Here is a 17,994-nt window from a genome sequence, read left to right as displayed (position 1 = left end):
CTCTGTCCACACCTGAGTTCCCATCAAACTGATATTCACACCCAACTGCATTATGGAGATGGTATCAAGCATAGGTACCTGAATCACTACCACCAACTCCAACCTCTACCAAAATGTCTTGGGTGTGTAGATACTGCAAGGGGTCTAACTTGCAGCTGTCAATCCCATCTACAAAAGATGGTGTTAACCCATCCCATAATGAATGGTATGAAAATGGAGCCAACCCACACTGATGTGAAACCAAGTCCTCTACCTGTGGGTCAAAAGAAAAATGATGATTACTCCTCACAGTGTAATGTCGATAAAAACTCCCAATCTCTGTCAAGGGCTCATCATCATCAAACTGGGAATCTGAAGATGGCTCCAATCTATGACTCCAAACTATTGGTCAGGCAGGATCCTAGGCAACCCTCTCAGCAAACCCAACCTCAAAATCCCTATGGGAAAGCGTAGTAGACAAAGTCTCTACAATCTTTCCCACCAACCTCTGAATAGCACAAGAGCCTCAGATGAGAGCCTTCAGACACTTTGTATGAATCCCCCCCCACATCCCAACTCTCCAATAGATACTCTACGAAGGACTCTGTGTAGTAGAAATTAGATGTGGAAGCATCAATCTGCTCCCCTGCGACCCACAGTTGATCCCTTTGAAAATGTGGCACTGCCAACTGTCCAATGATACCAGCTATATGAAATGATGAAATAGATTTGCTTTTGGCAGAAGGAAGCAAATCACCATGAGAGCTTGTCTTAACTGCTTCTCTCATCTCCTTTGTACCTACTGCATCCATATGCTGGACGAATGTGTCAGCCACATTATCACGTCCATCATCCCAGAGTGTAGAAGCAAACTCACCACCAACCACAATATGCAACTGAACTGGATTTGTGGTTGGTGTGATCCAAACATGCTCCAACTCCACGACCACCTCATCCAATCGTAATTGTGACTCCTGAAGAGCCAACTGAGTACTCTGAAGAGAGTCCACAATCACCTCAAGCTCTTGGGTGAGCTCAACCACCTCTTTTTTCCCTAACAAAGTTTCATAGCAGGTGCTACCCCACTCTAGAAGGTAATTCTTGTTAGCAACTAACTGAGAGTAACTATGCTTCAAAGATCTTGACAGCCTCTCAAAGCATATGAACCTCTGCTAGGGAAAGACTACTATCACCATGCTCACCTGACAATGGAGCACCCCAACCAGATGTAGCTAGCATTTGATGGATAACATCATAAATCTCAAGAGCTGAAGAAATGTCACTATCACTCACCTTCAGCTGACAAGTCACATGATGCCTCTGTAACCCCTGACTCCTATGCAAGCTCTTTATCTCACTAACTACACTGTGATAGGAGATTGAATCAGAATTGTCCACCACAAGATCACTCACTACAATATCAATATTCTTGCATGTCTCAACTTCCACCTCAAAAGATAGATCCTGTAAACACTGATCCTGGGACCCATCCAAAACCTCCTCGGAGTCATCCACGGATACCTGGCAAAGGATATCATACCCGGTGTAGCTAACAACATCATCAAATGTATCATTAGATATGTCCATACTATCTGCATCCACATCTCCAAATAAAGCCTCAACTGCTGACATTTGACGCTACACACATGACTCAATGTCAAGTTGTGAATCAATAACACTAGAGCATGAACCCACATCTACTGACTTTGCTGTAACACACAAATCACCATCACAACCGGGTGACTCCATACATGCATCGGTCCCACTTGAGGAAGCAACTACCTCCTGTACTGGAGCAACACTGTGATAACTCACATATAAATCTCCAATAATAATCCTTTCCTTGAGAGAACCAGAAGTGTCAATGGTAACAACTGCATCAACTGTCTCTGTACTAATTGCAACAACTCTGGGAGCCTCAACCTGTTGAAACTCAATGCCGCTATCCACCAAGGGTACTAACACATCTACTGATCTCTGTGAAATAAGTCCATCATCAACACTATAGCTAGGACTAGCAGGTGCCATACTAAAAACAATTACATCTGCATCATGTACACTTGTTGGGGAAAAGTCAAACTTCCTTCCTTGCAACCTTAATGTCGACCTTCTAAATGCTGAAACCATATACCTTGCTGTCCTATCAACCATTTCTCGGTTCGACAAGTTCTCTGCCATCCTTTGCTGATGAAGCTTAAGTTTTTCTATACTCTCTCAAAGAATTTAATTTCCTTCAATCTTACTCACTACTTCGCTAGCTTCCGAGACTACTAGGCCTCCTATATTTTTCCATAGCTAAAAACAACAAGATTGTTGATCACTCCAATCACGACAATAGATCTGAAATAATTAATATTTTCCTACCCTACATGATGGCAGAAAACCACTTTGATACCATTGTAATAAACCCAACCGGTTATAACTTTAACAAACACCAAATTCTTTTATAATTCAGCTATTTGACATTTCATCAAACACTTTGCAAGTAAGCTTTGATACCACCGTAATGAGCCTTGCTGGCTCTCAAACAATTTGTGATGAAGAATTTATTCATTTTTTTGTTTTCGATGTTTTGCAATTTTTGATACAACAATTTAGCAGCAAAATAGAAGATATGGCAATAATAATTTGAACTCAAATATTTGGAAATTACATAGGGAATATGCAACTAAAAATTTCAGAATTTAATACCAATTTAGATACTGAGTATTTTCATAAAATATCAACAACCCAGTTGATAAAATATCCCCTATTTTCTAAATCGACAATACTCAGAAAAATTAGAAGTTACAATCGATGAACTTACATGTAGACATGCTTTGAAAACCCTCTGAAATGAAGACAAGCAACAACAAAAGAATTCACCAACAAACAAATGCAACTGTACAGATGTTGCTCCCAAAATGCAGATAGAAAATAATGTCCGACAACAGATATAAACGGTGCCCAACTAGCTCAAAATTAACCAGGACACAATTTGATAGAACAATTCTAGTGAATGTCTTTACAAATTCCAAAACAATCTCCAACAACAAGAAAAATTAAACCTCTCCTTAGCAACAATTAATACAGTAGGAGAAAAATGCAATCCTCAAAATGAAAACTTAGAATTGAATCTACAATATTTAAGTTGTAGATCCCAAACCCTTATACTTTAGCAAGGGCACAAAATTTTAGAACTTCAAAAGTGCTACAAAGACAACAAGAGAGAAATAGTATTCAATCGCATGCTTTTCTCATCAAATGTCCTCATATTTATAATCTCCAAATGGCACCAGTTTCCCAAAAGAACTCCACTAAGGAAACTTTTTCTACACAACATTAAAATATAATAAGTACCATTAATATAATTTATTAATTCTTTTTGGCTCCAAAAATGACTTTTTCTACCATAACTTAATATTCTGACATGCAAGGCCATTGTTTCCTGTTCCCACGTTCTAAAACTTTTCATCCCGGTTCCAACAAGCTATGATACTGAGGTGGCCGACCAACAATAACAACAAAAATAGCAACCTTGACGTATTTAGATGAATAATAATAATTATTCACCTGTCTTGTGAAAACAACTGAAGAAGCATCAGAATCGAAATCTGACAACACCAAAATGATCTTAATGATGAAAGACGATGAATGAACTTGACGGTGTGACTTACTATAAATAGATGCTCCCTCCAAAATTCTTGGTGCCCAAACTGGAAGCTCGAAATAAAAATTTAGAGCATCACCCAACTCCTCTAACTCAACTCAGCTTATCGGAACAAATAGTTTGACTTACTATAAATAGTAAGTCTCTCAAAAGGAGCCAAAACACACCATAGGCTATTGAAAAGCCTATAACCGCACAACTGAGACCCTCAAATCCCAATGTCAACTCAGGAGGATCGTGATGGTGAACTGACCAAGCCAACTGCAGGAACCTACTAAAAATGGGGACATTACGTCGGACATCCCTTTTTCGAAAGGGTGAAATCTGATGTATTCTTAAAGTATCTTGTGATGATTTTACTTTGGAAAGTAATTATGATGATGATATTAAGCAATACTGAATCATTTTGAAGAGCACTACCAACTTAATAGTTCAATTTTGGAAATTCCCCCCTATTGCTATGCAATGATCACTGCAGAGCTACGATCCCCATTCTTTGAAATGGGAATTTGGAGAGGTGTTGCAAGGTATATATATATGGAGTTTTCAAATTCTTAGGATGTCAAAGGAAGTCCTATACCCAATGGAGCAACCAAATGAGAGAAACAATTATCAATACCAAGGTAGAGGGGGTGGAAATTTAGAAGAAATGCTTAACTAGTAAACTAAAACATTGGCAAAAGGCCAAATGTAAGAATTGCTGAAGAAGATGAACACTTGGAGGAATTGATAGAGATTCCGAGAGGGTGAGCTGTTACTTAAAGAGGTAAGGACCAGTCAAAGAAGAATCTCAAAGGGGCCGTTACTCTCTAATCACATGTGGTTGCCAAGGAATGGAACGTCACTCGTGCTAGCAGGTGTAGGACATAAAGATAAACATTTGCCTGAACGTTACCAGAACATTATAAGTTGCAGAAGAGGATGCATACATGAAGATGAACGAGAGCTCAACTTGAGCGTTATTTCAGAGAGAAGATGCCAACCAGCTGGTCGTCTGGCCTAAAAATGGAGGAATCTTATCCCTTCTACTTATTTTAGCCATCTTTTTGCAATGGATGACCTCTGTCAGTTTGCCTATCTATCTTTAGTGCTATTCCAAATCTTTTCTATAATGCAATAAGTGATATGTAACAGCCAACTATACGAAGGCCTATATATGTAACCTCAATGGAATGAATAAGGCATTGGCAATTTTCTATGTGAATTGACTGTGTAGTTGAGTCTACTGAGTTTGCTAGGATTGTTTGTAGTTCATTTTCATTACATGTAGTTTAGATTTTCATGGAATTGTAGGACATTTGTGTATGGAGCTGTTGATTACTTGCTAAATTCCATTTTAGTGAAGGGTTAACAGTTCAAGCAAACTCCATTTTGCCTTTCATATTCAGATCTGCTCTTTTCCATTGTTTGGGCTGCATTTCATTTGCATGTGTTGGGAGCTTGATTTGAAGTGAGCTGGGGAGTTGCTGTTGGGCAACTCTGATTGCACTGAGAGCCACTTAGGGCCATGAATGCTCTCTTTCCTTTACACACTGTTGTATTCAATAGTTTTAGATGCATCTAGGAGTAGAAGTAGTTTTAGTTATTAAACCTAAACTTGCCTGGGTTACTTATGGATATGAGTAACGTGGTTAATTCCTCTTTTGTTCTCAGGATTATAGCATACCCCCATTCGTTGATCTACTAAAGACATAATTCATCGCATATCTTGCACATAGGGGAGCTATACCATTCAATTCAGGGATTAGTGACATCAAACTTGCACTGATCCAATCTGTTGGTAATAGCTTGTTTCCTCACAACTTTGGGCATTTAGAGTCAAGGTAAAGCCAATCTAGAGAGGGGGACAAACTGCTCACCAAATGTTGTGGTTTGGAGTTGTGCACTAGTGTTTGTGTTTGACTATCGAATGCTGGTTTCTCCTTTAATGCATGGCGCTAGGGTTTGCATTTGTGATCATCAAGCACTTCTGTTGCACGCGGTTGTGTGAGTCTTGACCTTCTAGGCTTCTTCATTGGCTTCTAGCTTCCTGCGGTTGTGTGTTTTTTTATTTTTGTTCGTGTCTTGTGTTTCTGCTATTCCACGACTTTTCTTCCCGTGTTGGCTCTCGATGATGGAAATTTCCGTGTGACTACTTTCTGACTTGTATTCTATGCGTTGTGTGTGTTTGATGCCTTATCTTTGGCTGCAATCGCCTGTAGGAGTGTGCAGGGGTGTTTCTTGTTTTGGATTCTTGCCCTTGGTTTGTTTTTCCTTTGCTCCTATAGCCCATGGTTGTTCCCACTTGTTTTGCTCTGTAATGAGCATTGATTGGGTTATGTGTCGGGCTTCCTTGTGTTTTGGCTACATTTTGTGCTGTTTTTATCATGGGAATTATCAGCCTGTGATCACCATTGCGATTTGATTGTCACTGGGGTTGGTCCCTGTCATCTTCCCTGCACTGTTCTTTGGCATGCATTTCTCATAGGTTTAACATTTTCAACAAATTTTCAAAATTCACAGTTCATAGATACACACTTAAATATACAACACTTCTCAAGGAATCTCTCCTTTCTTTCACACATAAATACACAACACTCAAAATTCAAGTTTCTGCCATTAAGGTTGAAGCGTGAAACGTTGAACAACATCTTGATGAGAGCTCTATTTGGGCTACAAAGATTAAAGACATTAAAGAAATGCAAGGTGAGCTCCATGTTTCCATAATGCGCTGAAAAACAATACAAAGACAGTTAAAAACATGGGTAGAAGTTTGTAATAATGAGAAATGACAGCAACAATAACTTCCCTTGGCAGGGGTTGATGAGCTTGTTCAGTCCAAGCTATCGAATGAACGGGCACAAAGAGCTAGGTAACTTAATTTGAAAAATTGTGGCCTCCCATCCTCCACTGCTGACCCAGCTAATAAGGCGTATGCCTTCATTCGTGACCAGCTAGAGCTCTCTGAGATTCTCATTGATAGATCATAGATAGGGTATTATTCCACACCTTTTATTAGATTTCTTAATACATCAAACATGTTACGAGTTCTAAGGGCTCGTAGAAAGCTCTTTCGTCTACCATCTAAAATTTATCTTGATGAGGATCTCACCAAGTCACAAGTGACTAAACTTAAGCATATCCAGACTTTAGTTGGTGTAGCCCGCCTTGAAGGTAAATGGGAAGTTATCTGAACCTTAAGGCAATTATCAGACATTGTCCTCCACCTTGTGGGGAATCCAGGTCGAGCCCCCCAAGCCAAATGACGCTCACTGGGTGAGGACAGTATGAGGAGGTCTAGTGATTCCTTGATCGTTTAAGGTTGGAATGGTAATGACACTCTCTTGTCAGTACCTAGTCTTTTTATGGACGTCATTGATGCTGCAGATGTTATTCTTGTTACTGAGACGCACGAGAGCCTAACCTGTCCCCTTCCCAATATTCCTGGGTATCAATGGCTTTCTATCCATCGGGATGAGGTCAGGTTTTCTAGGGGTGTAAGGGGTTCAGGTGGTGTTGCCCACCTTATTCGTGATCGCCTCTTCAACATTACGACTATTATGCATTCTAATGACTTTGCTAGATTTATGTGGGTCCGCATTAGAGGCAAACTAGACATAGATCTCTTTATTGCTGTTTGTTGTTTCCTGTCGATTACTTCTCCATATGCTGTTCACAACCTAGAGGGTGACCTATTTGGTGACCTCAGCTAGTGGATTGACAGATTCTTTGTTTTGGGGGACTTCAATGCCCATACTAGAGATCTTTAGGCTCCTTTTCATGATCAGCAGATTGACTCCATGTGGAGTTTTGAGTTAGACAGTGATACAATTAGTTTACAACATTTCTCGGATGACATCGATGGCCATTTGACACGTTATGTTAGACACTTCATCTCTATGAGTCTTATTCTTGTGTGGTTCTTAACGGGCTCCCCTGCTTCCTCGGCTCTGAGTTATTTACTTGCTGGCCCCATTGGGGTGGTGCTAGTGTCGTTGGCTATGTCCTTGCCTGCCTCCCTCATCCCCTTCATTAGCTGCTTCTCTGTCTGCCATCTTTCATTAGATGACAACTCCCTCCTTAGGCTTACCTTTCATGCCCCTCTCATCACTCCCCCTCTCACCCTTGTTCCCCCACCCCTCTGTGCTACCCTCATCTACTCACACCACTTTTTCCTTTGTTGACACTGATTGCGAGCTCTTCATTGACCACCTTAGGCATGCTCTTCAAATTGCTCCCCTTGTGGACTTGTCCTGTGCTTTAACCATGTTTGACCTCATTGCCACGACAATCCGAGAAGTTTGCTTTCCTTTGCTGCATTTGTCCGCCCCCCCTGATGAACAGTCCCTCCTGCCCTAGCTCCTGTCTCCAAAACTATTGGTCCAATGACAATTGCAAGTGCTTCCATCGCTTATTGGCTCCACCTTCACCGATCAGGATCCCTCCTTCTGCTAGGATAGGCTCTCCTATCGTAGCTTCCTTTACTGGAAGAAGCAGTCTCTTTTACCTTGAGCAGTGCAGGTCCCTCAACTCTTCCCTTTGGGCCTGCTTGAAGCACTTTTGGTGAGCGCTCTTTCCCCGACATTTTGCTTTCCCCACTGACCTAGATTTCAGCTCCCTCATCTCCTACATCGTCACTCTTCAGGAGTATCCCCCCTTTGGATCTATGTCCCTTCATCCGCTTATCACTTCCTTCTTCACTCTAATTACCTCTCTTAGGGGAACCGAGCGGTGTGGGATCCTATCCACTGCCACTCACATCAGATCGGTGAGACCATGCAGAGATCACGCACACATGCACCATCAACGACAGCTGCTCTCCTCTCTCCAAAGATGGGTCTGGACTTCTCCACACACAAATAGTTATTCTTTGGTTTTGAGCTACTTTTCGATGACTACGGACTGCTAGTTGCGTCACGGTTTCGAAGTCTTTGTTGTATAGTGTTGTTTCTCTTTGTTAGTTTCTTGCTCTGTTTGTTTCCTTTTTCTTGGATACCATTTGGTGGTCCTGCTGCCTTCTGGCCTTTGTTTGTACTTTCAGTCCCGATTGTGGTCTCTTGTTGGACATTAATACTTTATCTTAACTTATCTATATAAATCTCCTCATTTTTACAATTTTTTTCTCTGCTATCTGCTGCTACTGTATAGCACCCTATTATTATGTAATAATCCAGTGTTCTAGAAATACAATTTCTGAGACTTTTTTTGTTTTCTAAGTTTGGATGTTTTTGCTTGTTTTTTGAATTGTGAAGGGAAATAACAATAGAATAATGCTAGAAATAAACAGTACAGAAAGCAATAAAATAAAGGACGAACTCTGAATTTTATTTATATAAATTGCTAGTACATACCAGATCTTTTCAATACAAATCTGATCATGCTTATTATGTGCCAAATTATCACATGAAACCAGTTTTTCACCAGCTGAGGGTTTGCTTATAATCTGATATGTCTTTTCAGATCTGTACTGTCCCCTCCGTCTGATCTGCTGCTTAACTCACAAATCCCTTAGAATCTCAAGTTTAGTCTATGCATAATGGCTCCAAGAAATGTACTGCTGGCTGTAGGTGTGAGATAGTGCTAATAAATAGCATCTAATGGTTTGGATCTGCTCCTTAGTCCGAAATAACATAAAGCTTTGTCAATCCTTCAAATTGATAAATTAATCTTCCAATTGCTCCAATTCACAATCACACAATTACTTTCAATCTGGCCTCAAACTCTGCCAAATTGATTATTGAAGCACAATGTGAATTCTGAAATAAATTCTTTAATATCTGTGATTGTAAACTCATATGGAGCCACTGATTGAAGCCACCTATATATTATGCCCTTGGGTGATCTTACACACCTGCAGACATTCAGATTTGTGAAGGTTTTTATCTTAAATAGAGCTCTTGAAATTCCAATCCTCACCTGTAAAAATGATTTCAAAATCTAATACCAAATGTTTCTTTATTGCTCCCCAAACCTTAACTCCGTTTTTAGGATTTGCCCACATTTTAATAAACTTTATTTAAGTAAATTTTTTCTTCCCCTAGCTTGCTGCTCCTCCTCATTGACCCTTCAAATTACTTTTAAATAAACATTACAATGTTTATTTTATTTTTTCCACTTTGTTTCTCCATGAAGGGTGTCAACTCCATTGCAATATTTTATGACTTAAATAAATCTTTTTATTAATATAATAGTAAAGTTACTTTATGAACTTCTTAAAAGTAACTTAAATAATTTTGAAGTCACTTTATAAAGTAATTTTCATTTATTAAATTAAAAAATTGAGGTCAACTGTAGAATAACTTCAATATTTTTATTTTTAATCCGAAATCATCATTTGACCTGTCCAACTGAAAACTGATGCTCCATCTGGTCCCTGGGTGATGTATAAATCATAGTTACTTGACTTGAACTCGGCTTGGACTCGACAGGGCTTCCAGGGTTGGGACTTGGGACTTGGAAAACACATTGCAAGAGTTGACAAAATGAAAAACCCAAGAAATTAGAGATTTTAAAGGATTTAAAACCTTTTTCAAATAGAAGCTAATTTGATCACATAGACAAATATACATTGATCACATAAGTATAAATGCAAATTGTAGCTGAAGGAAATAAGAAACTTAGATATATAAAGTTATAAGTATTGATAAATGGGTACAAAACTCGTAATATGAAATCATTGAAACATTATTGAAGTATAAAAAAATTCAATCATACAGTGCTCATGTAAGTCCCTTGTATGAAAATGATGAAACTGACTTTGAGTGCTTTGTAATTGTATTTGCAATTTTTAGAAGCAGCAGCAGAGAAGATTGGTGACACAAGTTCTTCAACAACAGATTATCATAAGGTATTTTGGTAATAAATTTTAGTTTTATTGGTGTTAAGGTTTTTACTTATTAAATGCCAAATCTAACATTTTGACACCATCCCAATTTTAATTAAAATTTTATACACACATCATACATGTTAATTTAATTGGTTCATTGATCCCATTTGGGTTGAATCTTTTAAAAAATAGTCATTTTGCATCTTCTCTGAATCATGCCTGTCATCTTGGACTGATGGAGAAAGGTTAGGTCTTTATTATACTAGATTATTCCGCATTAACTGAAACATGACAAAATTAGCTAGGTATGACCTATACAAACTCTATTTAATATGAAGTCATTGCTTTTGTCATAATCCAACTTTAATGCTCTTTTTTATTTAGTTTCCAAAGTTGAACACACTTTTAGAAAAAGTGCCATCCTAGCTTTTTTGAAGGCATAAGAGATATCAGAGACCTATTGTCTGAATTGATGCTGGAAATGTGCCCATGATTTGAATGGTGAGAGGCATGGAAATGCACTGATGGATTTAACATGATTAAATAGTAGTAGTCAAAAGATATGCCAAATAAATTGGGAAAATGTGACTTCCAGCCACAAATTTAAGATTGTATAGAGTTCATGATGGCCGCCTGGAAGTTAAAGATATATAAATGAAGAGTTTGCACCAGAATATAATCATACCATGGCTACAAGGTATGACAGGAAAAAGGAGGAAAGAATGTTGGAAATTTCACACAAAATAGTCCACATGATATTCTACAGCAGGATAGTTTTTCTAATGATTTCAGATAGTACAGAAATACTGTCTGCAGAGAACTAAATGAAATATATCATGGTTAGATGATAATTTTGAAAATCACTCATTTTTTTATCGACTTTATTTGTTCTGCTACTTTGAGTATATTGGCGATTATACATCTGGAGTCACTTGTTTTGATTTGTATCATACAATTCTTACTTGATTAAAATACATTCATAGAATTCTTATAAATTTTAAGCAAATCATGCATATTTCAATAGTTCTTGTGTCATCTTAATGAACTAGATTGGTTTTCATGGATTCTTTTAGCCACTTGAAGACAATCATCGCATGCATGCTTGTTTTCTCATGAATGCTCTAAGACTAAACCATCCTGATGTTTGGATTTTGTAAACAAGGAAAGGTATTAGCTCGCTTGAGAGATTTTAAAATTGAGTCGTTATGTTAATTTATAATTTTAATTGACAGCAAGAAAAGGGGAAGCGTGATCAAGAACTTCATGATCTTGCATTGATGGTTGAAAGGCTAGAAAGTGGGCGACAAAAGCTTCTAGCTGAGGTTAGTGTTCCTGTTGTCTTTAGACCAGAGTGAGTGCATTTTATATTACTAAACACTTTGACTTATACACACCCCTTTCTTAGTTATATGATATGGAATGGTTGTAGATTGATTCTCAATCCTTGGAAATAGAGAGGCTATTTGTGGAGAATGAAAACCTCTCAGCTGGCCTGAAAGATATGACAAATGTTGCTGCAGAGTGGGAGAGCCAGGTACATGACTAATAAGGACACTTCATAATTGTTTTCTTTTAATAAAGGTGAGGCATGCATATTGACATTTTTGAAAGGGAATACTACTGATTTCCCTCATTTATTTTAGTTTAGTTGCTAAATTTGGCTGGATACTTTAATCTTTAGTGCTTTCATTTGACGTATATTTCGTTGATCTTTGATAAAAATATTTCTAGTAGGAGTTTGTTTCAATTATCTTTGCAATGATTTCTATTTGAGTTATTGGAATGTGAGCAATAAAGTTTTTAATTTTTAAGCCTCTTTTGGCATCTACATTGCACACAATTGTAACACTGCAAAAAAGTGGCTAGAATATTTTCTTTCGCCTAAGCAATAACGATAACCATAGTTAAAAAATTTGCCAAAAGCAAAAATTCCCCAAGGCTGGAAAAAAAACTTGGCAAAAAACTTGACAATGTTAAAATTTGCTTAAATCTAATTGGAAACGCATTTTTTTTTTCAAAATTCAATGAGGAGATGCATCCAATGTGTCAATAAACAAGTATACAAAAGAAAAAAGCGAGTCCAAATACATTTAAATGCAAGTTGGGTACAAAATAGCATTCTCATGTGGAATGCTGATGGCTGGTAGCCTGATAGTCTGAAGCAAACTGAAAATAGAAAATTGTCTTTGTAAAATCATATGTAAATACAACAGAAAAAAAAGTACAAAATGACAAAAAGTAGTGGAAGGAGGCATTTAATCATCCCTCAAGGTGAATTCCTCGTCACTAGAACTCAATAAAGTGGGTATAAAATCATCAACTTGATTTGATGCGTTTTCCCCATTAATTTCTTTTTGTGTTCTTAAATTTGAAAGTGAGGTTCTGGGGGTGGCAGCACCAATGGGGTCAAGGGGCAGCCACAATGCTCCTTGCTGGGTCTTAGGGCAGCATATATCCACTTTAAATGTGTTTGAACTTCCTTGGAAATGCAACATTTTAAATGTTTTTGCATGCAAATCCACCTAAGACACGATCCACTGCCAGTCAACCAAAACCAAACAAAATGTTTTTTTATATGCTGCTAGGCTTCTTATAAAACCACTGCCGATTTTTTAACTTGGACTCGCTGAGTTTTTGTAAAAACTCAGTGAGTTGTTGATAATAGCTCTGGCTGAGATTTGACTTATTGGCAAGTATTCGACAAGTTTTGCATCTATGCTTACAACATATATCCCATACTATGTGTGATAAGAAATCTTAATAGTCAATAACATGAATTCCTCAAATCTGATTACAACTAGTATAACATTCATAATTACAATAATACAATGGTTCAATTGCTACAACCATGATTACAATATAGGCCCTCAACCAACTTGTCACATAGGAAAAATGGTCCTTTACAATGTATAAATAGGCCTTCAACTTGGATCTGCAAGCCAATTCATGAAAGCCTCAGTTGCCTTTGGAGGGAGGACTTGACCCTGAACCTCTGAGGAAATCCACTTCCTCCCCAACCATCATTCGTGGCAACGAAGTATTCTATAATCTATTAATATGCCACAAATGAGAAATGTTTCTCTGATGATCATCTTAATGATTCATTCCTCTTTGCAAGTATCACGATAATAGATAGTTTTTTTTTTTCAATTTAATGGTTATCTATTGTAATTTATTGTAAATATTAGAATCTTTCTAATATTTAGTTAGCTGTGTGAAAAATTTAACTGTTGCAACCACTGATTATTAATCTCCTATCATAAACGATTATTAAACTGCTGAAAATAAATTCCCAGCTAATATCGAAAAATAACACAACTGCAACTTCACTTATAAAATACGGAAAGAAATGCGCAACACAATGAACACAATATTTTCGGACAAATTGTCCCTGGAAAAACCCCTAAGGGAAAACCAGTTCTACAGATGAGAAATTATATTAAACTTCAGCAAATCAAGAGATACAAAATTCCTTGCCTCTTACTGGCAGAATTTCAACAACCTCCTAATTTATCCCGCTGATATTCCCCACTGCTATTCCCACGCTAACACTGCGCCCTTGCTAACACTGCAAGACTGTTTGCTAACACTGCAAATGTTTCTCCAAACTTCATGTTCTCCAAATGCCCCCCTGACCTCCTTTTATACTACTCCTGTTGGTAAACCAACGGCCGAGATTGATTTACAATCGACGGTTGAGATTAAAACAACTTAACAACCCTAACCAAGTCGGTTTCTAGTTGTTTCCAAAAGTGGTCAATTAATTAACAAATATTTGTTTCTAATCTAACCAATTAGTTAGCAAAACAATTACTTGCTAAATAATAGCAAATGGACAAACAGCTGTCCAAAGCTAACAAAACTAACAAGCTGTTAGTTTTTTTTTTTCAATTTAATGGTTATCTATTGTAATCTATTGTAAATATTAGAATCTTTCTAATATTTAGTTAGCTGTTAGTTATCTTATCCGATAGCTAGAATGGAATGTTTCTATTCTTGACAATCATTTCCTAAGGAAACATTGTTTATTCTTTCGTATATATTGATCTATTGCTATATGTTAATAACAAGCAAGTACTTTCCTAATTACTTCCCGTAATATGCTATCAGAGAAAATACTTCAATTTTTTTCGTTTTTTTATAATTTCTTGTTCGAAATAATTAGAGCAATATATTTTTCAAAATTATTTTCTTGAGATATCTACTTTGGATTACGGTTTTTTTACAAATTGCGGCCATTGTTTGCAAAAATCGTCTTTATTTATGCGATCTTTGTTGGTAAAATCTCATTCACACAAAGCAATGGGTCGTTTTTTAACTGCTTGCGTGTGATATTGTTTGCAATCCTATGTGCGACATGGCAACACCCCTCATCCGATCTATGCGAATTCATCTCTGTGCGTTTGTTTTTTGTTAATTCACGGGCGTAGTTTTTCTCTCATCCGATACCAAAAAAATGTTCGCAAAATGCATGTTTTTTCCTCACATAGCTGTCACGACCTCAAACATGTGTAGCCTCTATTATTTGCCATTTTTTTGGTCCAGTTCTACAATTTTTCTTGCATAATCTGCCATTTTTGAAGCATTTGTGGAGACCTCTATGTTTTCATTTGAAACCCTAAATTTTTATACCAGATCCATTTTTTTAAAAGAATTTTTGGTGGGTTTTTCGAGAGCTCAACTAGGTTGTCATCTGTTTTTTCCTGAATGTCGTGATTTTCGAGCTAGCGGATCCAAAATCCAACGACATATTGCATTTCGATTTTTCAAGCTCTCTTATGGGCACCTCTTCATTTTTTCTAGGTCTTCCAATTTTTTGCCTCGCAGTAAGTGCCTTCACGCTTTTTCACTGAAAATGTGCTATGGCATCTTTGACAAATCTTTTGCTCGAAGGAAATAAAAAATTCATTGGTTAGAATTATGGTACATGGAAGTAGTAGATGCTAGCAATCTTTGAATATTGGAATACTGATCAAAATTGTTCTGGGCATTACACAACATCCGATTGCAGATGATATTTGTTGGGTGGATATTTTGCAACCGACAGTTTTGGGTAAAAATCCTCTCGCAAAATAGGATGACCAGCCACAGCGTGTGAGGATAGAGTTTTTCCTTCCTTAAAGGGAAGGCTCCCCCTTCTCACCGTTTCTTGGATCAACTCAAGGTAAGCAAGAAGTAAAGAGATTTTATAAAAAAGGTGTTACCAATATCCTTTCTTCTTATCTTTCAAGAAAAAATCCACTTACTTGTGGAGCAAGTAATGGTTAGGGTGAATCTCTAACTACACTTCTATCAAGAGCTGGTGTAGATTGGAATATCACACAATTTCACAGATACACAGAATAGTCCAATTGATACATATAAATTAAAACCTAGAACATACCATTCATACCACAATACCAGTAGGCAAGGAAATGATTTCTTTATTAATACCAAAAACCAACATGAGTACAATACCAATGTTCCAAATATTTATAGAAGGATCGGTTCGTTGGAAACCAACCGATGCATTTCCTCACCACCTAACTACCTAGCCCGACTAGCTTTAACAAGTACTAAACATAATAGTTACTTTATTCCGATTACATCTATCCCCCCCAATAAAAAAGTAATCGTCTTCTAGATGACTATAGAACATGAAACTAACAAAAACGACTTTTACTTCAAGAGGAAGGATAGTAGGACATCCCTGTGCTTGGAGTTCCCTTGCTTAGTTTCACCGTTGTGTGTTGATGTGTTAATGTTGGCCGTTCTCCTCTCTGGCCTAAGTGGTGAGACAAGACACTTGCTGATCTTCGTGATAATGAGATCATTGATGGGAACTGCTTGGAAAAAAAGAAAACCTACAAAGTGTTAACTTTGCTCTCATGGCCAACATTCACAATGTGTTTGAACATATTTCGAGGCTAAAGCAATTCCAGATTGGGAACAACCCATGACATCTGAACACTAGAGCTTGCTGAAGAATAATCCTCGGGTCCTTTCTGATCTTCCGCCAGGGAAGAAACCCATTGGTTGCAAATGGGTTTACAAAATCAAATACAAATTGGATGGTACTTTGGATAAGTACAAAGCTCGTTTAGTTGCGAAGGGCTTTTCTCAACCTCAAGACATTGATTATGAGGAGACCTTTGCTCCTACTGCAAAGATGAACACCATCAGACTAGTCCTAGCCATGGCAACACAGTTTGGCTGGAAGGTCCATCAGATGGACGTCAAGAGTGCTTTCCTGAATGGTGATCTCCATAAAGAGGTCTACATGATGCAACCTCTTAGTTTCAAGGTTGCTGGTAAAGACCATCAGGTTCTCAGATTGGTGAAAGCTCTCTGTGGCTTGACGCAAGCCTCAAAGGCATGGTACATAAAAATTAGTAAGTACCTTAGTGATCAAGGCTTTAAGAGGAGTTCTTCAGACTCAAATTTGTACATCAAGACTTGATAGTGACATCATCCTTCTGGTTATTTATGTGGATGATTTGATTAACAATAGCAGTTTGACATCTTTGCTTTAAGGAATCAAACATAATTTATGCCAGTCTTTTGATATTACTGACCATGGGCTCATGCATTATTGACTAGGTGTTGAGGTTTGGCAACAATCTTTTGATATATTCATCTCTTAGTCCAAATATGCTAGGGCTCTGTTAGAAAAATTCTGTATGCAGGATTGCAAACCTGTATCTACACCTATGGAGAAAGGTCTCAAGTTATCAGCCAAATCTGATTCTCCTCCCATTGATGATACTAATTATAGGCAACTAGTAGGCAACCTCATCTACCTCTCTGCTACTAGGCTTGACATCAGCTTCGTAGTCAGGTACATCTCACACTTTATGACAGCTCTCGAGGCTAATCATTGGATGGCTGCAAAACGTGTGCTTCGTTATGTAAAGGGCACTTTAGAGTATGGACTTCTTTACTCTTGAAGTTCTAATCCTAGACTCAATGGGTTCACAGATTCAGATTGGACAAGCTATGTTGACAATAAAAAGTCAACTTCTGGATATGTGTTCAGTTTGGGATCCGGTGCTGTCACATGGACCAGTATGAAGCAACAACCAATTTCTCTCTCCTATACATGGGCTGAATATAGAGGGACTGTTAAGGTAGGATGTGAAGCTGTTTGGCTTCATTGGATGCTTGGGGATATGCAGATGTCATCAACAGGACCAACTACTCTGTTTTTGTTGATAACGAAAGCGTTATCAGGTTAGCTCAAAATCTAGTCTTCCATGAATGAACCAATCATGTGGATGTTCATTGTGACTACATATGACAACTGGTTCAAGACAAAACAATAGATTTGCAGTATGTTCCTACCACATATCAAATTGCAGACATTCTCACCAAGCCTCTTGGTCGTGATAAGTTTGTCAAATTTAGAGGACAGCATGGTGTTGTAGATAGATTAACCATTAAAGGAGGGTATTACAATAATAGATAAATGTCTAGTATTAGTTAATGGTTATCTATTTGTAATCTATTGTAAATATTAGAATGTTTCTAATATTTAGTTAGCTGTAGTTATTTGTTAGTTTTTTTAGCCTTTTTTAGCTAGAAT

At 37.6% G+C, this 17,994-nt stretch overlaps 1 protein-coding gene across 1 annotated transcript in view; it reads left to right on the top strand.

Moving 5' to 3' along the window:
* The window catches only part of LOC149544931 (myosin heavy chain-like protein), an 87,063-nt gene that overhangs the window by 63,062 nt on the left and 6,007 nt on the right, over nt 1-17,994 (top strand). Inside the window, exons 10-12 of the mRNA XM_089795476.1 lie at nt 10,399-10,454; nt 11,666-11,755; nt 11,863-11,967. Of these exons, the coding sequence (XP_089651602.1) occupies nt 10,399-10,454; nt 11,666-11,755; nt 11,863-11,967 (251 nt within the window). The remainder of the gene's footprint in view (nt 1-10,398; nt 10,455-11,665; nt 11,756-11,862; nt 11,968-17,994) is intronic.

The sequence above is a fragment of the Cupressus sempervirens genome, chromosome 8 (assembly GCF_028749045.1).
Source record: "Cupressus sempervirens isolate cs-2001-9-10 chromosome 8, ASM2874904v1, whole genome shotgun sequence".
In the NCBI taxonomy this organism is placed as follows: domain Eukaryota; kingdom Viridiplantae; phylum Streptophyta; class Pinopsida; order Cupressales; family Cupressaceae; genus Cupressus; species Cupressus sempervirens.
The sequence above is the reverse complement of the archived record's forward strand: the minus strand, read 5'-3'. Positions and strand labels throughout refer to the sequence as shown.